This window comes from Cibotium barometz, chromosome 45 (genome assembly GCF_041138505.1).
Source record: "Cibotium barometz isolate CiBa-2024 chromosome 45, ASM4113850v1, whole genome shotgun sequence".
Lineage (NCBI taxonomy): Eukaryota > Viridiplantae > Streptophyta > Polypodiopsida > Cyatheales > Cibotiaceae > Cibotium > Cibotium barometz.
This window is the reverse complement of record NC_141090.1, coordinates 4403994-4428642: the sequence shown is the minus strand read 5'-3', so window position 1 is coordinate 4428642 and position 24649 is coordinate 4403994. Positions and strand designations below refer to the sequence as shown.

The following is a 24649-nucleotide window of genomic DNA, read 5'->3' as shown; positions in this document are numbered from 1 at the left end:
CTAAATGTCCATACTCATCATAAGGCATGCTTTTCAACAAAACTGCAATGGCATCTTCCTCATCTATTGGTGCTCCTATTGTTGCAAGTTGTGACATTAGGCTTTTCATATAATTAAGATGAGAAGGTAAAGACTCAGAAGCTTTCATTTCAAGTTTAAAAAATTGGATTTTCAGCCCTATCTTGGAATGCTTCCCTTTTGCCCCAAATAATTTCTCTAGGATTTCCCATGCTTCAGCGGAGTTATTTGCATTAGAGATATGATGTATGTAGTTGTCACTTAGACCTAATGCAATTATGGCAAAAGCCTTCTCATCCCTAGGTACCCATCCTTGCTCACCATCTCTAGTGGTAGGTTTTTTCTCCTTTCCACTAGCAACCTCCCAAAGACCTTTCTTCATGAGAATAAATCTTACTCTAACTTGCCAGGTATGAAAGCCTACCCCATTAAACTTATCAACATGAAATGAGGATGTAGACATGATGATAACGCAAGGTCTTACCACTTGAGTATCACTCAAGAGCAGTGTCTAATGCTTTTACAAGATTAGATACCTTCACCAAATAGATGAAGATTATTTATGAAAAATTCAAACCAGTCATACCCTCTTGAAACATTGTTTGCTCTTGGGTTGTAGACATTGTTTCTTACCCGTCTCCTCGGCTTTCTGCTTTTCTTCTTAGGCTTCAAATGTCGAATATTTGATGATTCAGCATCAGATGGTTCAGCCATTGTGATTAAACAATGATGTAAATTATAACATCATCAACATAAAGTAATATCACCACATACATGATGCTCCAACAATTTCTGAAAATTGTGACTAGGTGTCCTTGAATGAAGTAGAAGCCTTGGTCTAAACACCAAATGCCTTAAGCACCTTCAATAACAGTGACTTGAGACCAGATTAAGCACAAAATATCAATGATTAAGTGGGCTAATCATTCATGCTTTTACTGTTATCAAATGAACTTGCAGTAAACCACTGAACCACTGAACCATTCAAAAAATTGACTGCATAGGCGTGTTTGCAGCTTGTGAAAACCCCCCAAAGCCGAGAGGAATTAGTAAATCTTGCACAGATGGCATCGGCAGACTGATTTCCCCCAAAATAAGTAGCGCCGTTTTCTTCTGCAATGCCGGCGTCTGCGAGCGTTCTCTGCCTAATTCCGCCGAGCTGCCGCGTCGTCAGTGTGTTGAGAATTTGCAGATTGAAGCTCGTACGATTTCGTGGAGACAATGGTGAGCTGTGGATGCTCCAAGGCCAGCCTATATTTCAGGCTATGAAAGTGGAGGGGATAATATGAGGATTAAGCTAATTAAATATTAATAGTGGGACTAATGATGGCTTAATGATGGGGAATTAGGTTGTATTAACCTGGCTCTGATACCAATTGATGGTTTTGAAGAGATTGAACAAGGCTATGGAGGATCAAAAGTAATTAGGCCCATGATTAAGACATGATTAAAAGAGAGCTTAATGCTAATCAAAGAGAGGCTAAACAAACATAATGTGGACTAATCAAAGAGAATTGTGTGTTTCTTCATTAGGAGTGACCTCTTATATAGGCAAAGAGTACAAGATGTAGTTGACATCATCAATGATGTAAGACAGGCATAAGATGCCATCTCCCCCCCATGTGGGCTTCTCATAAATGAGCTAGATGCCCTCCTAGGCCATTTGAAATAGGCGCCCATTTGAAGATGCTTCTTGAGTAAAGTTGTCAAGGTAATACAACCCCTTTTAACCTTTGAATGGATTTGGGTGATATTTCCAACAAAGGGCATCTAGCTCATTTATGAGAAGCCCACATGGGGGGGAGATGGCATCTTATGCCTGTCTTACATCATTGATGATGTCAACTACATCTTGTACTCTTTGCCTATATAAGAGGCCACTCCTAATGAAGAAACACACAATTCTCTTTGATTAGTCCACATTATGTTTGTTTAGTCTCTCTTTGATTAGCATTAAGCTCTCTTCTAATCATGTCTTAATCATGGACCTAATTACTTTTGATCCTCCATAGCCTTGTTCAATCTCTTCAAAACCATCAATTGGTATCAGAGCCAGGTTAATACAGCCTAATTCCCCATCATTAAGCCATCATTAGTCCCACTATTACTATTTAATTAGCTTAATCCTAATATTATCCCCTCCACTTTCATAGCCTGAAATATAGGCTGGCCTTGGAGCATCCACAGCTCACCATTGTCTCCACGAAATCGTACGAGCTTCAATCTGCAGATTCTCAACACACTAACGACGCGGCAGCTCGGCGGAATTAGGCAGAGAACGCTCGCAGACGCCGGCATTGCAAAAGAAAACGGCGCTACTTATTTTGGGGGAAATCAGTCTGCCGCGACGCCATCTGTGCAAGATTTACTAATTCCTCTCGGCTTTGGGGGTTTTCACAAGCTGCAAACACGCCTGTGCAGTCAATTTTTTGAATGGTTCAGTGGTTCAGTGGTTTACTGCAAGTTCATTTGATAACAGTAAAAGCATGAATGATTAGCCCACTTAATCATTGATATTTTGTGCTTAATCTGGCCTCAAGTCACTGCTATTGAAGGTGCTTAAGGCATTTGGTGTTTAGACCAAGGCTTCTACTTCATTCAAGAGCCCTAGTGACAATTTTCAGAAATTGTTGGAGCATCATGTATGTGGTGATATTACTTTATGTTGATGATGTTATAATTTACATCATTGTTTAATCACAATGGCTGAACCATCTGATGCTGAATCATCAAATATTCAACATTTGAAGCCTAAGAAGAAAAGCAGAAAGCCGAGGAGACGGGTAAGAAACAATGTCTACAACCCAAGAGCAAACAATGTTTCAAGAGGGTATGACTAGTCTGAATTTTTCATAAATAATCTTCATCTATTTGGTGAAGGTATCTAATCTTGTAAAAGCATTAGACACTGCCCTTGAGTGATACTCAAGTGGTAAGACCTTGCTTTATCATCATGTCTACATTCTCATTTCATGTTGATAAGTTTAATGGGGTAGGCTTTCATACCTGGCAAGTTAGAGTAAGATTTATTCTCATGAAGAAAGGTCTTTGGGGGGTTGCTAGTGGAAAGTAGAAAAAACCTACCACTAGAGATGGTGAGCAAGGATGGGTACCTAGGGATGAGAAGGCTTTTGCCATAATTGCATTAGGTCTAAGTGACAACCACATACATCATATCTCTAATGCAAATAACTCCGCTGAAGCATGAAAAATCCTAGAGAAATTATTTGGGGCAAAAGAGAAGCATTCCAAGATAGGGCTGAAAATCCAATTTTTTAAACTTGAAATGAAAGCTTCTGAGTCTTTACCTTCTCATCTTAATTATATGAAAAGCCTAATGTCACAACTTGCAACAATAGGAGCACCAATAGATGAGGAAGATGCCATTGCAGTTTTGTTGAAAAGCATGCCTTATGATGAGTATGGACATTTAGTGTCAACTCTCATGAATCTTCCGGACCCTACTTTAGAAGCCATTGAAGCTGCACTCCTTGAGGAGTACAAGAAGAAGCAAGAGAAGATAGGGATAATTGAAGGGGCATACTTCTCCAACAACAAGTCACACTTCAAGAAGAAGAACTTCATCGACACAAAAGGAAAGAAGAAGGCTGGTGGATTCTGCGGCAAGGACAATCACATTGAAGAAAATTGTTTCTTCAAACAAAAGGCACAAAAGGCATTCCTCGCAAGTCAAGACAAAGAAGAGCTTCAAGAAGAGGCCTCCGAACAGGCCAATTTTATCCAAGATGAATGGGCCTTTTGAGTAAAATCAAGGGATTGCCCGTACCATGTTTAAAACCTCTCCATCCTAAACATAACTATCTCATTGTAAGCTTTACTATGGTATTCTAGCATCATCCATCATTGCTAGCATTGTAAACCTAACTGGAATAAGACCTATGGGCACCAACATGGTCATCATAACTAGTTTTTGTAAGTTGTAACTAGAGCCTAGAATTGTCATCATAAAGGTAGCATTGTCATGGATTTGGTTGAAGGAGGGTTTGTTGGAAATATCATCTTAATTATATGAAAAGCCTAATGTCACAACTTGCAACAATAGGAGCACCAATAGATGAGGAAGATGCCATTGCAGTTTTGTTGAAAAGCATGCCTTATGATGAGTATGGACATTTAGTGTCAACTCTCATGAATCTTCCGGACCCTACTTTAGAAGCCATTGAAGCTGCACTCCTTGAGGAGTACAAGAAGAAGCAAGAGAAGATAGGGATAATTGAAGGGGCATACTTCTCCAACAAGTCACACTTCAAGAAGAACTTCATCGACACAAAAGGAAAGAAGAAGGCTTGTGGATTCTGCGGCAAGGACAATCACATTGAAGAAAATTGTTTCTTCAAACAAAAGGCACAAAAGGCATTCCTCGCAAGTCAAGACAAAGAAGAGCTTCAAGAAGAGGCCTCTGAAGAGGCCAATTTTATCCAAGATGAATGGGCCTTTTGAGTAAAATCAAGGGATTGCCCGTACCATGTTTAAAACCTCTCCATCCTAAACATAACTATCTCATTGTAAGCTTTACTATGGTATTCTAGCATCATCCATCATTGCTAGCATTGTAAACCTAACTGGAATAAGACCTACGGGCACCAGCATGGTCATCATAACTAGTTTTTGTAAGTTGTAACTAGAGCCTAGAATTGCCATCATAAAGGTAGCATTGTCATGGATTTGGTTGAAGGAGGGTTTGTTGGAAATATCACCCAAATCCATTCAAAGGTTAAAAGAGGCTGTATTACCTTGACAACTTTACTCAAGAAGCATCTTCAAATGGGCGCCTATTTCAAATGGCCTAGGAGGGCATCTAGCTCATTTATGAGAAGCCCACATGGGGGGGAGATGGCATCTTATGCCTGTCTTACATCATTGATGATGTCAACTACATCTTGTACTCTTTGCCTATATAAGAGGCCACTCCTAATGAAGAAACACACGATTCTCTTTGATAAGTCCACATTATGTTTGTTTAGCCTCTCTTTGATTAGCATTAAGCTCTCTTCTAATCATGTCTTAATCATGGGCCTAATTACTTTTGATCCTCCATAGCCTAGGACCAACCAAAGCCGTAGCCTAGGTCTAACCTAGGTAAGAAATGGCTTCTTTCAAAGAACCACACCCCATCAGAGGGGAATGAAGCTTTGATGTGGTACAGATGGAAATGCGAAGAGAGAGACACTCGCCATCGACAAAGAGGTGAAGAGATTGAAGCCGAGCACAAAAGGCAATCTCAGCAAAGAGTTGAAGAGGTTGAAGCCAAGTACAGACAGAAGAACTTGGAGACCAAATGAAAGCAGGTAGACCATAACTTTAGCGATGAGAGGAAGAAGCACCGCATTGACAAGAGTTGAGCGCAAGAAAGAAGAGCAAAGGAGACCCCAAATCACCAAGATGGTGACAAAAAGCATGATGAAGCAAGTACTTGCAATGGCAAGTACCAAAGTGGAGTCGCCTAGGGTTGTGAAACAGCCCAAGACTGAGAGCTTTGAGCCAAGTGAGGAAGAGCTTCCAAGGCAAGAGAAGCTCCAGGATGGCGCTATCACATATGACGAGACTCCAACAAATGTTTCGTTGTTGTAGACATCGATGTCATGGATAGTGGTGTGTGACCACTCTCTCACTTTTGGGAGTGTGTGTGTGTGACGTGACTTTTGTACTTTAGGACACTCTCACTTATCTTTGTACTAGGTGTCACCATTTGGCCACCCAATTGGTCCACCCGTGCTTTCTTATCATGTATGTACATTGGACTGGTGTCCATGGCAGTTGTTTATGCCGGGGATTGATGCCACTCATGTGATACTCTAGACTTGGCTTTCCGTTGGGACTTGTGCCTCCGTGTACATGCCCGGAAATGCTTGGTGGATTCGTGTTCCATTGGGTCTGGTACCTTGTGTACTTGCCTAGAGCACGTCTATTTTGGTATAGTCTCGTGAACGCCATACCAGTGCTGCATTGCATAGCATCTTTATGTGCTTGCTTGCAATTGAAATTACATGCTGTTTTCATGCCTGCATGACCTATGTGTAGTTCCGGGCTAGGGAGACGCCCGCCCGTGAACCGTGCGTGTGAAACTGTCTGCTGACATGGTTGTGTGGCATGTGAACAGGTGGTAAGTATTACCCAATCTAGGCTCAAATAGCCCTTAGGACTTAGCCAATATTTATAAGTGAGTGCGTTCCCACTTTATTGAAGTTTGGGCGCCCAAAAGTCACTTATAAATTATGACCGCTTCCAAGTTCACACTCACTGAAGTCCCAAGGCGGACAAGACTCAATGTCCAGGACGACCTGATTCTCCCCTTTTACTCATAAATGGGCATCTCCCCATGTCCCTTCACGTGATTGGACCCCAATTCACTTACTTATTAAGAGAAAATTCATGTTTTCTCTTCAAGAAGATTTTTGGAGGCTGAAAACTCTGTTTTTCCACCATTTCTCTCTATTTCCAAGCTCTCCATAGCCATACCCAACTTGCTAGGGTATTTTCCAAGCTTCCAAGAGTGTTTCCAAGTGCTAATCACTCTACTACTCACTCCCAATGACTGAAATTCAGCAAAACAGCTCTCATTTTTGCTGTAATTTCTGGTCTTTTTGCTGAAAACCCTAATTTCAGCCTTCCTTTTTCAAGTAAGATCTCAACACTCCAAGGACTTCCATCGCGAAGACTTCCACTATCATCGACTCTACTGGCTATTGGTAAGCTTTTATGCTTAAATATGGGAGCAAGTAGCAGGAGGGAGAAACCGGATTACAAGATCACATACCCTGTGTAGTGTTCTCTTGTCCTACGTGCTCTCTTGCAGATTGTTGCTACCATGTGTTGGTGGAACAATAGAGAGCAGATGGTAGGGAACATGGGCACTTGAGAGGGTAGTGTGGGTTGCAAGTCTACATCGACAACCACTTGTTTGCAATACTGTATTCATATGCATTGGTATGGAAATCTAGTCAGAAATGCCCATGACACTATGTACTTGATTCTCCCAAGATCAATATACTTTATTTGAGGGAGGGGTCGGCCGTTCCGGCTCATTGTGTGTCTCTTGTCAATTCAGCAATTTACTTCTTGTATTTGAGCAAGTGTCCAACAAATCTTAGTGTATTTAAGTGTATCGATTAGCATTGTGTTCAACCAAGTTACATTGGTATCAAAGCATACGGTTCTCTTTAACTACTATCGTGAGAGAGGATCACCGTGAACACTAGCTATCTCTACATGTAGAACATTATGGACAGCCATACAATGAATATTGGAGATGCTGATACAAGAGGCAGGGACAATGAAATGCATACCTCCAATGCTTTACAAGATGAGCAAACTCATGTGGTGCACAATAGGGAACATGAATATGTGGGACAGCCATCCTGTGGCAAAGAGAAGATGCAGGAAGAAGAGTCCATAGTCTTGAGGGCTGAACTTACTCGTATGCAGGCTCTTCTCCATGCACAACAAGAAGAATTGAATCTCTACCGCCACGAGGATCCATTGGTACATGACCGTTTGAAGGCCAAGAAAGCTGAATCTTATATAAATCATGCAATGGCAATGATTGCTCGAGAGTTACACATGCAACTGAGGGATGCAGCACGTGCATACTTGGCTCGTACCGAGGATGCCTATGCAGAAAAGGCAACCATCCCACATGTCTTGGAATCCCCACAAGTGCCCGAGCAAGAACTTATGTCTAAGAGGATGAATCTCCATGCTATGGGAGAGGAACAATCAGTGACTTCACGCCATGCAGGAAGACCTAATGTAGCCCGTAAAGGATACAATGTTTATGGCAGTGGTCAAAATGTATGTCAAATGCCATTGCCGGCTGAAAATGTGCATGCACAACACATGCAACATGGGCTGCAATTTTCTGTTGGTGCAGGTATTCCGCGTATCTCTCATGCCACTCATGCCTTCGAGTGTGCTCGTGAGGGAGAAGTTATGGCTGAAAATGTATCAATTCATGTTGAGGGGCCAGCCATGCCTCATGCTTACAGGACACATGTATCTATGCCTTATACATCACCTTTTGGTCCAAAAATGATGCGAGTCACAGGAGCTGTCCCAATGCACAAACATGGGGGAAAACATATTGAGATGCACACACATGCATCAAAGTCTCGTGACTTCAAAGCCGGAGACAAATCTGTGAAGTTTGACACATATCATGGGGAATATGATGCATCAAAGGCACTTGCTTTTATTGCCAAGTTTGATATTGCTTTCAGTGATGAGGATTTCACTCAGAAATCCATGATCCAGCATGTAAGCATGTTCATGAAAGGCACTACTGCCCATTGGTGGCTCACGGAGAAGCTCTCACCGAATCCTATTAGATCATGGGAAGAGTTCAAGGAGAGGTTCTATGCTCAATTCTTGCCTCCCAATGCATTGAATGAGATAACAATGAAGTGGGATTGGGTAAAGCAAAATGAGGGGGAATTGGTAAATGCATATGTACAAAAGTTCTGGAAAGTGCTCTTGGAGGTGTCTCCATTTATGCATGTCATCGAGGTGGAAAGGAAGAGAAGGTTTCAATCGGGATTGCAACCCGTGTACAAAGCGGGACTACAAATGTATCCTGGTCATACCTTACACCAATTAATCGCAGCCGCCACCGCCACCGAACAATTGGAACTCAAATTGAGTCGATCGAGTAAGGCTAAACCCTCATTTCAAGGCAAAGAGAGGGCTGTCCAAAACCTGCAAAATGATGGACAGCCACCTAAAAAGGACCAAAACCAAGATAAAAATGGTCCAAAGGCTCAAAATAACACTACCAAGAAGCGTCCCTTCAAACTGAGAGACTATGGTCTCACTCCGGAACTGAAAAAGCAATATATGTGAGGGGAAACACTTTACTTGTGGTAGCACCGAGCATATTGCAAAGGCATGCCCAAACAAGAAGAAGCGTGATAATGCAAGCACATCAAAGCCTAATGTGCATATGGTTCCGGATGTGCAAGGTAACACTTCACATGATAGCAAAGATAGGGTTGTATGTAAAGCTTGGGGACAGCTCAAAGATCAGCCCACTTTGTTCATGTTTGATGATTGTGCATCTGAAAATTACATATCCACACAGATGGCAACTGCTTTGGGTATTGAAGTGGAGGACATGGGTCCTCAAATTGAAGCAGGGGCTGTCTTTGTTGGTAGAGAAGTGCAGGTCATGACTATTTTTGGCAAGTTGCGCATACACATTCAAGGCTATGTGGATCATGAGGATTTTCTTGTGGCGCCTTTGAATGGCTATGATGTATTGCTTGGAAAGCCTTGGCATACACGTATTGATCCGTGCAAGGCTTACAAAACCAACAGGATCACCTTCATGCATAAAGGTCGAGAACATGTAATTGATGCTGGTGAAGAGGGTATACCATTCCCCTAATGATGTCAGTGACTCTACGTATCTGGTATGGTACCGGATGCCAGATCACTGAGTAGTTAGTGTTTAGGACAAGGGGCCAGCCCATAGGGCTACCCCAAGTCGTAGTGTGGGCATGGGGATGGTGTGAAACCACCCCCATGAGGGCCAGGAAGGCCCTCGCTGTACCCACCAGCCATGGGTAGGCCATGGGAGGGCTATAGGACAGCCCCAGGGGCAGGCCAGGGGTAACCGACTGCTTATCCAGCTCTTGGAATGTTTAAGGCAAGTATGGGGCAGCCCATACAGGCTGCCCAGCCTCCAAAACAGGGGGCATTCAGTGCCCAGCCTCCTAGGCAGCAGGCGCCTAAGTGCCCAGCCCTATTTCCCATGTGCGCAAGTGCCCAGCCAAGCAACAAAGTGATGCGCAGCATTTAATAGTATTTATTGCTGTATTTTCTGGTCGTGGGAGCATTTAATGCTGGCCAACTGCTATAGTACTGGCCAACTGCTCATGATTGGGTAGTATAAATAGCATTGCCCACAATCCCATTCAATCATCTCATTCTCCACCAAGAGCTCAAGCATAAGAGGCTAGACAAAGCCAAGAGGGTGCTAAGCAAAGGGGTGAAGGATTCAAGTCAAGGGCAGGGTATTCCCAGCCAAGAAAAGGTCCAAGATTGCTGTATTTTCTTTTAGATTTCTCATCATTCTAATAAAGCAAATACACCATCCGTGGTGGGGGCCCTACAGAGGGTAATTGGGACCCAATACTGTGTCCTCTCCACCTCTCCCTCTCTCTCTCTATTTTCTGCACTTCTCCTTTCAGTTTGTGTGTTAATTTCCGTCGCGAAAAGAGTGCTGAATTCTGAGTATTGAAGTTACCGATTCTTCTCCGAAGCTTCTGCATATTACAGGTCTCTTAGGTTCTATTTCAGTTTGGTAGATCCTTTGAATGAACAATCGAGGACGATTGCTTTGTTTTAAGAGGGGGGTATGCTACAGGACTGAGTATTTTACCTCTTTTCTTAAGCACTGTGATTATGTTTAAACATGTTTAGCATTCACTGATCATGTTTCTTTCGGTATGTGCATGTGTAAGATTGTACACGTGTGTGGATGTAGATACATGTTTGGGGTGTGTGTGTACATGTGTGTGCATGCTCATATGTTTGTTCATGTGCATGTATTTTTGGGTCCTCTTACCTTGTTGCAGGTGTAGCAGTTTCCTTCTCAAGGCGATCTGTGGGTCAGCCTTGCAAGCACAACCAGTCAGCAGCCAACGCAGCAGCTGATGTGGCACTCCCACGTGGCACTGGTGACTGATCTAGGCAGCTTACGTGGTACTCATGGCACAGACAGCTGACGTGGCTGGCTGCAGGCACAGGCGCTGACGTGGCTGGCTGGTGATGACATGGCACAAGCGCTGCCACGTGTCAGGGGCAGGCCTGGCTAGCAGTCCAGTAGGACTCAGCGCAAGAGAGATGAGCAGGCGCACTCAGCACAAGGAAAAGCGCCAATCAGAACGCGTGAGAGGCGACGGGTAGCCAAAAACGCAAGAGAGAAAGCAGCGTGGATTTTCGAAAGCGCTATTCGCCATGTGTTTTTTTTTTGTTTTTTTTAAGAAGAAAGAGGAAATCTATTCGAAGAGTCTTTTTGTTGAAAAGCACTTGTAGTAGTTTTTTTTCTTAGGGGAAAAAGCTATGCTTTTCACTCCAAACTTGTATAAAAAGGGGGCCAAGGCTCTTGTATCCAACAACACAAACTAGGTGAAAGTTTCGAGGAGATCTCCTCCACGTGAAGCAAGGAGGCATCTTCTTGGGAATTGTACAAGGGCTACGCCGACTTCGAGTGTTAAATAAATACCTACGGGACGCCACGCTTTGGGGCCGATTGGTGTTTTGTGCAGGAGCACTCTAGCTCCACTCATTCTTTTTCTTCTTCTTCCAAGTTTATTATTCCAGGTCATAAAGAGTTTTAAGTCTGATTAAGTGTGCTCACCGCCCGTAAAGTTTCTGAAGGCCGTTTTGACATCATCTGTTGGAACATCTCTCTTACACTCATGCCTGATGCCCTAGCTAGACTGCCTGGTGCACTTTGGTCCCAAGGTTCTTGGTCTCTCTCGTCGTCGAAGCTCGCCATAGCAGGAAAATGCACCTCCTTTCCAGAGCGCAATCTAACCATCCACTATGTGTGGGAGGCTTCCGGAGGCTTCCGGAGGCTAAAAACCAACCGTCCTTCGAGGGACAGGAGTCACTCCGAAAGGGGTGGTCCACCGGAGTCTGAACACCAACCACACGAGCAAGAAAAAAAAATTGGTTTCTTGCTGAATCTTTACACTTGAAGTAGGCTCTGATACCACCGTAACATGTAGAAGCTTCAGGGGAGATTAGTAACTTCAATGCTCAGAAATCAGCACACTTTTCACGACGAGAATAACGCACAAAACTGAATATAGATGTGCAGAAAATAGAGAGAGAGAAAGGGAGAAGAGGACGCAGTATTGGGTCCCGAATACCCTCTATGGGGCCCCCACCACGAATGGTGTATTTGCTATTATTAAAATGATGCATAAATCTGAAATAAAAGACTGAACCTGAACCTTCTTGGCTGAGGATCATCCTCTGCCCTTGACCTACAGAATCCACCCTTGCGTTAGCTTCTCCTTGGCTATCCTGGCCCCTTGAGTGGCTTCGGCACTAGGTGAAATATGAGATAGACAGGACTGATTTATGCGCTGGGTATTTATACCCCTACTAGATTCTGGTCAGCTGGTTAAACCAGGTCGGTTTGCTGAAAGTAGCCCCACGACCTGCTCAAGTAGCATTAAATGCTGAAAAATAGTCAGCTACCTGGCCAAGCCCTCTTGGGCTAGCCGACAGCCTGCCCAGCCCCTCCTTGGGCTGGTGGGCAAGGGCCAAGGGCCCCTTGGGGACAGTGGTGCTTCCAGGCACATGACTCCTTCCCGTTCGGATTTACAGGATCTCTGCAAGTATTCTGGTCACATTCTTACTGGGGATACGTCCACTATCCCAGTTCACAATGAGGGCAGGATGGAGATAGTTCCCGATGGCAGAGGGGGGAAGCATTCCTCCCAGGTGTTGTATGTTCCGTCACTTGGTTTTCATCTGTTGTCAATGCATCAGGTTTGCAAGACTGGCGTACGGGTGGAGTTTGATGAGCATTTTGTTGCTCTTCGGGACAAAGCAACAGGCCAGGTGGTTTGGGAAGGCGGAGTGGAGAATGGAGTTTACAAGCTTTCAACACTCTCTCTCCCAAGTCCTCAAGTTTGTGATGAGTGGCAGCCTGGTAATGGCCACTTAAGTGTGGATACGCTCCAGGTGTGCAGGCTTTCCGGGACCAGCTGGTGGATAGCTTGCCAGTAGATGGCAGCAGTTGGCAGGAACTCTCCAGTACTAATGTTGGTAGTTCTTGTATTCGTTAGTCAGAGGAAACTGAACAGGTAACTTATGCTCTGATGTCTCGTAGTATTCGGGACAAAGAAACTCCTGAGGATGTTCTTTCCACGGGGACCTTTCGGAAAGCCAGGCAGCAGGTGGCAGTTGATTACTTGCAGAAGGAGGTGCATACTCCAAGCTTTGTGGTTCCGGATTCAGAGGGGGTAGCTCAAGGAACCCATGGTCATCCAAAGGCACTTTGTTCGTGAACAGATCGTTGCTGATGACATCTTGCTAGAGTTCTGTTCGGGACGGAGGACAGTACGGTGGACGTCTTCACGAAGTCACTATCTCACGATCTGTTCAGGCGGCACCCTAGCTCCCTGTGGTAGGTTTCACAACCAGGAGTTGAGAGGGGGTGTTAGAAGTCATCTCCTGTCTATTTTTATACACCAGGGCTTCTGTTGTGGGTGTGCCCGCCCTGTATAGAAGTTTTACCATTTTTCCTCACTCCCCATATTTTTTCCCCATTTTTCCATGGTGCGGATGGATGCCACATGTTGACAGGAGCCCCTGGTGCTGGCCGACTGCACCTCATGTGCTCCTGGTGGCTAGCCAACTGGCTATGATGCAGTCGTGGAGGTTTTGATGCTGGCCGACCTGTTTTGTGCAATCGTGGAGATATTTTCTACTAGCCGACTTGCTTTATGCAATCGTGGGGAGCCCTCAAGCGCTGGCCGACTTGCTTTATGCAATCGTGGAGAGCCCTCAAGCGCTGGCCGACTACATCCATGGGGCGTATAAATAGGCCCCATGTTCCTCACCATTTTCTCATTCAGTTTTGTACGAGATCTTGTGTATAGAGAAGAGTTTACATGCCTATCTCTCAGTGTTTCTTGTGCTGTCTATTTTCTGCACTCTACTTACTCTTGTGGACCCAAGTTTGGTTATCATTTCCGCTGCGTATTTCGACAGACTAGCACTATTTCATGTGCAGGACAATGCACACCTGACCTCGGACGAATGGAGTGGAACCCTGGCTGACTCGTACCGGACTAGGCTCTCAAAAAAATGGCCCGCATGAAAAATAATAGGTCGACAGTTTTTGCTTCTTCTTTTTTTAGAAAAAAGAACATCATTTTTGGAAAAAGTAGATGGGTTTTTTTCATTTAAAATAGGCAATGGCTTTTTTGCTGAAAAAAAGTGGGGAAAGCTTAAGTCAATAAAAGCACATGTACATTAAAATTGAAAAGCACTTTGTTTTTTTGGAAAAATCTCACAGAAAGCAAGTTAACCTCTTCACTTTTTAGTATAAAAGGAACGGTTTGCTTAAGAGTTCTCCACATTCGAAACACAATCTCCTTGATTAAGAGTGCTGAAAGTACACGGCCAGCTTCCAAGAGCGGGGTTTGTACTTGTGATCGTGGACGAGCAGGATATGGCAACACGCGAGTTTTCCTTGAGCAGCAGCAAATTATCTTGAGTTTGTCATGGCTGATGAAGTGTAGAACGACCGTGAGATGGCCACATCAGGATGACGATGTGGCGGTCGGTGACCTAGTCACTAAGGTTGACTAGGGGGGGCGGGGGGGGGGTGTTAGGACAACTTTAGTTGCACCCTCCTTAACTCAAGTGCCCTATGTGGGGGAGCAGAAACAGAAGATTCAGGAGGTAGTTGACTCCTAGCTTCACCGATAGGGTACGCACTTTGAGTTCCATCCTTTCCCTGAGGACAAAAAAATACATATGGTACAGGGATTCCTGACAAGAAAAGCCCTTACCTGGTTGCAAGTGAAGCCCATAACGTGGGTAGATTTTGAGCAAGTTTTCCGGGAAGAGTTCTTGCAGGCCGAGGATAAGCACGACATTGTCTCCAAGTTTTAAAACTTGGAAGTGAAGAATATGCCTTTTGATACGTATTTGCACAAGTTTCGAAAGTTGCAGGCACGGGCAACTCAAATGGATCCTATCACTATTTTGGGATTCTTTGTGGATGGATTGCCTGATGGATATCAACTCCAGGTCATAAATTCCCGCAGCAAAACATCGGATGATGCTATCCAATATGCAAAGATTTTTTATGAGACCATGGCGAAGAAACAATCAAAGAAACCCCAACAACCCTCACTAACAAACCAAGGACGATCCCAACGTAAATGAAAGTTTAACATGGGAAGACTTCTCCTGCAAAGACCCAAAGTTAGTCCCATACTATAGATGACCCCAATTCGAAGAAATCGAAGAAAGTGGAGCACTCTCTTCAGTTCATCAAAGAGGGTTGATGCTTCACTTGTGGTTAGCAAGGGCACATGAGGACAAATTTCCCGCAGGTGCAGGGCAAGTCAAAGTCAAAGGGAGCCCATGCGACCGAGGCTAAAGGCAAAATTACTTTCTATAGTTTCCGATCAGAGTTCTTGCAAGGGTTGTAGCTTTAATAAGAAAGTTTTTAGTCCTAAGTTGTATGCCAAGTATATGAGTGTGAGTTCTTCAAAAGAGAGCTCATATATCTAGGACATCGGATTTCTCGAAATGGGATGAACATAGATCTTGAGTGGATATAGAAGGTTGGCCAGTTCCTCAAACTGTCAGGCAACTTCAAGCGTTTTTGGGATTCACGGTGTTTCTTAAGAAATCGGTGAGAGTTTGTTCGCAGTTAAATGTATCTTTCATGGACCTCCTCAAGGATCGAGGACATTAAGTCCAATAACCCGATCTCTTGAAACGAGAAGCTTGATGCAGCTTTTCAAGCTCTCAAGCTTAAGGTGAGAAAAGCACCTATGTTGGCCTTGCCAGATCCTAGAAGACCGTTTGTGGTCGAGATGAATGCTAGTGATTTTGCGAAATTACCTCTTGGGATCTTTAGAGGATGTAACATACCTCCAGCCCTAAGGCGTTCAGTCTTATTCACTTGACATTGATCATCACGCACTTAAATGGTTACAAACTATGCCTAGTGCCCAACGGAGTGTCACATGTAAAGATGTGGAAATACTTAACCCTCTATTTTAGCTAGGATTTAGGAGCCTTTTTCCATCACATCTCTGAGTGCCGCATGGACATGGATGTCAACATCAGCACTAGTATCTTGGCAAGTTAAGCAGCCGAATATGGGTGGATTGGAACATTAATGGATAAGCTGTATCTTGGCAAGATAGGCAGCCGGATATGGGTGGATTGGATCAATAATGGCAACCCAAATGGAGACTAGATGTGCCCAAGACATGCACCCATGGATGTGACAAATCTGGGGCATGATATGAACATGTTTAGTGAAGTTTATGATGATGTTTTTGGACCTGTAAGTGCTGGTTGACCTGAAAAACGACCAGAAATCAGCCAACTATGAACCCTACATAAAGGAAATTTCAACCCTTATTTAGACATCTCTCATGTGTTGGAAAGAACCCCCGCATAGAGACACCTTTAGGCACAAGAGTGTTGCATAGTCGATGCAAGAGTGTGCCTTTCTCAACTGATCAATGAGAAGCACCTAAAAGCCCCGCACCAACGGGAACTGGACCAATGTGAGCTCACCTTGACATTGGTGGTCCGGCTTATGGGATGATCCACCTTGCCGATAGCCCTTCCGCTTTTACGGCCGGTTTCACCGAATGCTCCTATCTCTCAGAAAGCAGCAATAAAAGGCTCCACTAGGACGAAGTTGAGGTCTTCCCGCAAGCAAAAAAACATGAATATCTCCTCAACTTGCTTCTTGGTTCTTGCTAAGTTATCTATATTTTTTTATATTTCATGACCATGTAACCTTATGGTACCAATGTAATATTTTCTTTGGTCTCATAGAACCTTGGAGTCTTTTGGGCATGTACTTAATGGACCACCCATATCAGTGCCTCTACTTCAAAGCGCTCTGGCTACACGCCTCAGAGGAGTTCTTAGCAAGAGAGCTCGATCCATTCCACAAGCCAAACGTCCCCGACCCAGAGCGTTAGGACCCTCCACCACACAGAGACAGATTCGGGAGGTTGTCCGCCTACATGACATGACATGACATCACTCTCTTTCTGTCTGAGATTGGTACTAGCTGAGGAGGGATCGTAGGATCATCTGGTGTTTTTTCATTTCCTTTTCAGTCTTCCATGGCTCGGTATATCTATGGTACCATTGTATTACTCATGGTCTCACAGGCTCTTGGAGTCTTCAGTAAACGTTATTTCTTTCTTTATTTCTACACACACAAAAGAAATCATGAGAGAAAAGAAACTTTTCTTCTACACATACATGAGAAAAATCATGTCAAATGAGAAGAGAACTTCACAATCGGATCATTAGGGCGGGAGAAGTCTTACTGAGTGGTAGCACGGGAGCATACACCAGGGGGACCAAGAACTTGAAAGGGGGCTTCTTCGGGTCTCTCCTGTAGCTCTCCCTGATAAAATTTTAAATTTAAGTACAGGGTGATTGTATGCGAAGAAAACGATGGAAAGTGCATTTCTTGCATGCGGAACGTACTCTGCAGAACTCGCTGCAGGAGAAGCCATCGCTGGCACGCTTAGCACACTAAAAGCAACAAACACGCTTTATCAATCTTTTAGTAAGATACATGTGCAAAGTATTGCTGGTTATATCTATATATATATATATTCACCTAATTTGATGCTATCTAGTTAGGCTTGGGTGAATATTACCTAAGGTTCAAACCTTCATCTACAACTCCTTCCCCTATTGCACCTGAAGCGAGAGGGCACTCTAAAGAGAAGGGTCACTTACTACATCAGAAGAGAGAGACAATAGAGGAGATAGACGCCCCCTCGTCTTCCCTCCCCCAAAGCTAAATGAGAGAGAGAGAGAGAGAGAGAGAGAGAGAGAGAGAGAGAGAGATTGTGTGCATGCTTCTTGGCTTCTACAGAGCTCGTCTAAGAGAGAGAACTAGAATGCTTGGGTAGCCTTATCTGCTTGTACAAGTGCGCAAGTGTGCTCGAACAAACATGAAGTTGAATTCATACTAACACAAAACATTCAAAGCGTTGTTCAAAATCAGAAAATCTTTTCTCAATTTCTGAGATGTCAAGATATCATGTAAAATAGAAAATGAAAACAAACTTTTCATTTGTTGTTAATTAATCATGTTGCAAAGACAAACTTACCCATTAAGTGTTCAAGAAAGATCTGATTACATACAGAAATTTAAATTCTATATTTTTCTATGATGCTTCAAATAATAGTATTCGGTACAATGTGTCTGACGTTCTTTCAAGTTGTTATACCCTTTGTTAGTTGTTGTTTCTTCTAATGCTATCTGTTGTTTCTCTAATGTTCTAGCTATAACTATGCTTGTAGTTAAATGCAAAATGGAGAATGTGAAATTCTAGTGGAAGAGTTTGTAGGCTTCAACATCTTTCTTCATTTTACTCGGTGATTTTCTAGCATGCATTGCTTTTCCTTTTTTGTAGTCTTTTGTAACTCCAATGTATTTTCTCTCATTTCTAGAGCACGTGATGGAGTAGACTACGTATTCATCCTCTTTTTCTGTTGATATTTTTTTGTTAGTTGCTCGTCCCGTGTCTCCGTCTGCTCGATCTGGATTACCTACACTGGAATTGTTTTTTTTATTAGTATACTTTATATGTATTTTTCGTATTACATTTTACCTGCACTAAAACTATTTTTTTATTACTATATTTTATATGCATTTTTTCGTATTACATTTTATGACATTGGTTATTTAGTTACATTTTATGACATTGGTTATTTAGTTACATGATCTATTCAAGATTTATTCTCAATCTTCTTGTTTATGCATTTTTTCGTATTACATTTTATGACATTGGTTATTTAGTTACATGATCTATTCAAGATTTATTCTCAATCTTCTTGTATGGATCTATTTTTTGGCCGAACTGTTGGTTGAAGAGTTTTCTATCAAAGTGTCAAGTTATTTTCTCATCATTTATTGACGGTTGGGTATTGTCGGTCATGTGGTCGTATTCTTTCATCATCTACAATATCTGGCTTGCGATTTTTTTGTCAACATCCAAGAGTTGGTTGATGTCGACGTTGTATTCATAACGCAGCATTTCCATAAGCATAGGGGATGTGCCTTTAGCACCCTTTCCAAGTATGTTTACAGATTCATGTTCGTTCGATCACTTCAAGATATTTTTAAGTAAAACTGCACGGTTGTATGTTTCTTAATTTTGAACTATGCCTTCAAGATATGTCAATCAAAACCACAAAAAAAATTACTATAGGTAACATGGCAAACCAAAAGTTGGGAAAGACATGCCTACAATGAAGACGTGTTGCAGAAATTAGGACTTCAATGAAAAGAAAACAACTACTAATGCCAAATGCTTCCACCTGGTATAACATGGAGATGTTATATGAGCAATGGCGTTTTGAGTGTGATATTGTCGTGCCGACAACATTGCACTATGACTTGGATGTGACATGTGTTCATTTTTGATAAGCCAACAACATCATACTGAAAGTGAAAGATGCACAACTAATGTGAAGCTAGTAAGTGCATTGTTACTGGATGTAATAAACAAATACAGTGTTGAAGCACACTGGTGTGCTTGCTACAACAACAAAAAGAATACGACTAGGCAAGAAAGTATAGTGTCCCTACTTCCATATTACATTCGTTGGCTAATAGGCAACCAGCTACATAACCAACTTCTTAGCATCATAGATGTGTCAATGAGCATCACTTTCATAGCAAATGCCATTGAAAGAGGCATTCTAGAGAGAAGATCTATACTAGACAACCCCCTAATCTATTCGTTGATTGATTTTGACAAGGCTCATATATTAAAAGACCTAGCCTCCAGATAAGTTGCAAGCATACTTACATATAATATAGTGAATAATCCAATTACAAAGAAGTACAAGACACTCGCAGAACGTCCTCACACAAGGTTAGGCCTGTGTATACTTTTGCTAGACGTTGTAACCAACATTATCAAGAACCACGTACAAGATGACCCATTTTATCTAATGACAGAAGAGGAGACACATAGTGAACTATCACTACTGTAAAATTTAGTGGAGCCTTCAAAACGGAGAGCATTCTGTACATCTCACAAACACGAGTTTGCTTCGATACAATTATGTGATGCTGCTGCAACACTAGTAAAGTGCACTACAACATTTAAATATAATGGCCTAACCTTACAACCAATTTGAATTTGCTGATATCACAGTTGAAATGTTTTTCCTTTTCTTTTCCCCTTTGAACATGGGAACTACTGAGGAGATGTCCATTTCAATGACTATATTAGAATGAGGATTGTAACACTATTCTCGGTCTTCACATTATACAAGCCGTACCTGCTAATGATGTACCACCTGAAGCAAGCAATATTAAATGCAAATAGTTTAAACAACATGATGTTACATCATGACATCGATACATACAAGAGATTGAATAAGACAGCAAGTGATCACGATGCTATGAGAGGAACATTGTGCACTACAACTTACTAATGTCTTTTTTAGGCACACCATATTGGCACCAGAAAAACTTAAAAGACTTGATTACCATGGTGGACATGTGGGGTATCCCATACTTGTTTGTGATGTTTACAACATATGAGGTGACTAAAACAAAGTGGCAAGAGATAACATCAATCGAGAACATAGTTCATGAATTCAACCTAGTTTTCACTCGAAAAGATTTCCCAATAAAGTGCACTTTGTTATTTCACACACGCCTTCACAACTTCTTTAATGCAAGCATACTTGAAGGTAATAAACTTTTTGGCTGTGTAGAACATCACTTGATTAGGTACGAGATATAAAACAAGGGTTCTCTACATGCACATATCATTCTTTGGGTTCATAAAAACGATGTGCAACGAGACTCAAATGAGAGAGCCGCATATATTCTTGCACAAAGAGACGGTGCATCCAACACCTTCACAATGTCTTCGTGCCAACTCGTTATCTCCAAACAAATACACATTTTGCAGGGAATCTTGCAGGGCGGCAAAAGGTCACACTTCTTCATGCAAATATGGTTTCCCATATGAAACACATTTACAAACAGAGCCTACATCACACCCACAAACTTTGAAGTGTTATATTTTTACCCAAGCCATGAACACCATAATGGGGTGCCATATCACCCAACTACATTGTTGCTATGGGGTGCACACATGAATATACAAAGAGTGACAAACTCTTATGTCTCCCACTAGTTGGGTGCCATATCACCCAACTACATTGTTGCTATGGGGTGCACACATGAATATACAAAGAGTGACAAACTCTTATGTCTCCCACTATTTGTTGAAGTACGCAATGAAAAATTGGCCATTAGGAACATTGAATATTTTAGTAGAGGATGCTACAAGGCTTGGTCTACAAGGCCTTGACAAAGTTAAGTTGAAGCTCATTGCGGCTGCAATCATGTTGAGACCAACATCAACTACAAAAGTAGCCTTGAATTTCCTTCAAATACCAATAATCACAAAGAACGACAGTGTGCAGTACATAGACTCGTCACCAGTGAAGCTACGTTAAAGGTTCGTTTCAACAGAAGACCAGTTGCATGATACATATAAGAATGTTGTAAGAGAATGCAAAAGGTTTGTTAGATTCATAGAATATCATCCAAGCCACTAAACAGAAGGTTTTTTCTTCAGCATCCTACTCCAAACAATGGCTTTTAGGAATGAATCAGTGCTATTGGCGCCAAAAAACACATCCATCATCATACTTTGTGGAATGTCAACTACGTCATCTTGTATTATTAGAGGAAGATCTTGAAATGTACGTAACAGAGTACACGTACCAGAACATGCTACTTTCTGACCAAATGGGCCATATGCTCAATTCGATTTGAATTGTGAAAACTCTCCAACAACAGCAAATGATGAGTCTACAAATAATAAGGAACACAATCGGAGCAAAATGTTGCTCATGCTCCATGAGTTCCTCAAAGTCCAAAATGTAGCACTCACATCAAAGCAAGCAACAATCTACAGGCAACTAGCGACCGCACGCAATGGGCTACACATCATCATAGGAACACTGGGGAGTGGAAAGGGTTTCCTTATAAAATATTTGACATGTAAACTTATAAAAGAGAACAAAAGTGTCATATTTACAGTATCTATTGGAGCTACAGCTACACGTCTTAGAGAAGTATTGCTACAACCGTCCATTACAAATTTAAAATCCCAATAAGATATCAGTAATACCCGCTGTCTATACACCAAACATATGAAAGGTTCATAGCGATCATAGAAGCCGACGTAATCATCATCGACGAGATGTCAATGCTAACTAAAATGACATTTGACATGGTTGTCTGTTAAATTGTTAACATCACAGATGGTATACTTCTGAGCCCTTTCAAGGACAAGTTGTCTATTAAATTGTTAACATCACAGATGGTATACTTCTGAGCCCTTTCAAGGACAAGTTGCTTCTCCTCTTTGGGGATTTAGCACAGCTCCCACCAATATGCAAGCATTCACTTGACCTATGCACAGCATGCCAGATTACCCAATCAGCCCACATTGCACATGCAACAATGCATAACATGACGTTCTCTGTGTGCCATGCCAATGATATCCCCTTCCTTAAATTCCTAAAAGCAATACACCATAGACAACTAATAGAGTTAGAGATTCAAAGAACTCTTTTCGAGTGCATAGTACAAGCAGACATATAGAATAGTGTATCGACAACTAGACCACTATCATTTGCACTCACAAGGAAGACGTTCGCCAATAGAACAATGTAATGCTCAAAAATTTATACTTGAAAAATGATAGTCACCGTAGCTATTTAACTTATTCAAGAAAAATGCAACAACCACTCGATAACCTGAACTAAAGTCAAGCCTATCATGCTACCTAACAACAAACCAAATGCGACTGGCAAACTTGACTGAAGATCAACCAATAACATATATCAACGGATTTTTGAACTACATCAAGCTATGCTCATACATGAACAACTGTAGCAAACAACTAAGTGACAAGTAAAAAAACTTGAAGGTAGCAACATGTGAGCCACTATGTACATAAACACAAAATTTTCCCTCCCCTTACCTAATAACTCTCCAACTGACCAAAAGAATTGCAACATTACCAATGTTCTACAGGACTCCATAAAGGAGACACTTACAAAGATTGGCATTGAAATAGGCGAGACAACTGGACAACTACTAGAAGTAGAAGCCCAAAAACTTCTGGATGATAAAAGCAAAGGGATAACCACTGCACGATCTTCATTCACCACCTGCTGCTCTGCTGCTGCTGAATTACGTCCGAGTTGGTGTGCATCCATTCTTCCTTGTTTGTGAGACTGTCCCTCTCAGGTAGGAGCCCGTTATCCACCCTTGTTTATTTCATTTGTATGAATAAAATCATTGTGGATATAGATGACATCAATCGATTGCATATGTTACCTCCCCTCTCTTTTGTTTGCTTTATATCTTCTCAATTGATTGCTTATGTGACCTCCCCTCTCTTTTGTTTGCTTTATATCTTCTCAATTGATTGCTTATGTGACCTTCCCTTTCTTTTGTTGATGTTTTTCACAATGCATTGCATGTATATTTTTTCATCTCTTCCCAAATCAAGCAGCTTCTAAACTCGTGAAATAGCAGTTTGCTATTTCACGAGGTTCACACTAAACCCTCGGGAGGAAATACTACACCTAACAATTAGTTGTGCATACCACATACATCACTAACCCTTCTTCTCTGCTAACAATCATGACACACCAAACCCTGCACTCTCACGAATTAACAGTTTGCTACTTCATGTGCTAAGCCTTTCACGTGTTATCAGCTCATAGCTTAGGCACTTCATGTGTGAAGCACCTCACGAATTAATATCTGCTATTTCATGGCTTAAACACTTCACGTGCTAAGACTTTCACTTGTTAATAGCTCTCACGACTTAAGCACTTCACGTGTTAAGCCCCTCACAAATTAATAGTTTGCTATTTCATGACTTAAGCACTTCACGTGCTAAGCTTTTCACGTGCTAAGACTTTCATAAACTAAGCACTTCACGACTTGCACTTTCACATATTAAGGCTCATACCCACACACATCTGTTATTGCTCACTCCTCTAACTCTCTTTACATCAACATCATCCAACACACACACACACACACACACCCCACTTCTCCACCAAAAAAAGGGGGAAAAAAAAAAAGAAAAGAAAAGAAGGACTACGAGCTCCTACTAGTCATTTTACGACTGACACTTTTTCGACTACATCAGACCCTAAGGCAGAAGAAAATCTGACAATAACTCAAGCCAGTACAACAAGGTCACTAGTGGACAAAAGGAAGAGAGCACCCCGTGGCATTAAACTCACCTATCTTGGGCCGTATGCGCAACAATTTCAGGGCTCTATAATCAGCATAGATATACACACAACTCATGGAAATATTTTGCTTTAGTACCACAACCTAGAATGTTTATAGATATTGCAGGATGGTGAAGTCAAGGACAAGCTGGAAAAGGTGGAAATGGCGGAGATCCTCCCCCACACCATCAACACAAGCTTATGTGTAGAGTACTTGAAGACTTATGATAAATCCACCAAGAGGGGTACAGTAACAAAGGTAGATGGTACAACTGAGTAGGTACTCATCACAATTGCTACGCAATACTCTGCAGTTTCCACCACCAATTCTTAAACATGTACATAGCTTGGAGCAAATCCCCATGGAAGACATGGTGAAGCGAGTTTCTTATAACTCCAATGGGATGGAATAAGATAACATCAAAGGATGAGGTGGACAAAAAGTCTTGTAGAGCCATGTCCATTGTCATGCAGGTTAAACCCGTGGACAAGTACAACATGGTCCCCCTAAACCGACTTGCCAAGGTTCATGAAGAAAAAGAAGAAGACTAGGCATGGTATA

At 42.2% G+C, this 24649-nt stretch overlaps 1 protein-coding gene and 1 pseudogene across 2 annotated transcripts in view; one reads left to right on the top strand and one right to left on the bottom strand.

The window, feature by feature from the left end:
* LOC147612332 (SH3/FCH domain protein) overlaps window positions 1-17589 on the bottom strand; it is a 31085-nt gene extending 13496 nt beyond the window's left edge. Inside the window, exons 1-2 of one of the 2 annotated variants that reach the window (XM_086782944.1) lie at window positions 17263-17589; window positions 17100-17179 (exon numbers count right to left, since the gene is read on the bottom strand). In XM_086782944.1, coding sequence (XP_086639070.1) covers window positions 17100-17179; window positions 17263-17291 — 109 coding nt within the window. In that variant the 5' untranslated portion in view covers window positions 17292-17589. The remainder of the gene's footprint in view (window positions 1-17099; window positions 17180-17262) is intronic. The other variant, XM_086782943.1, reaches the window with a different exon arrangement.
* Window positions 17590-21666: 4077 nt separating this feature from the next.
* Window positions 21667-22432, top strand: LOC147612331 (uncharacterized; annotated as a pseudogene).
* Window positions 22433-24649: the final 2217 nt, after the last annotated feature.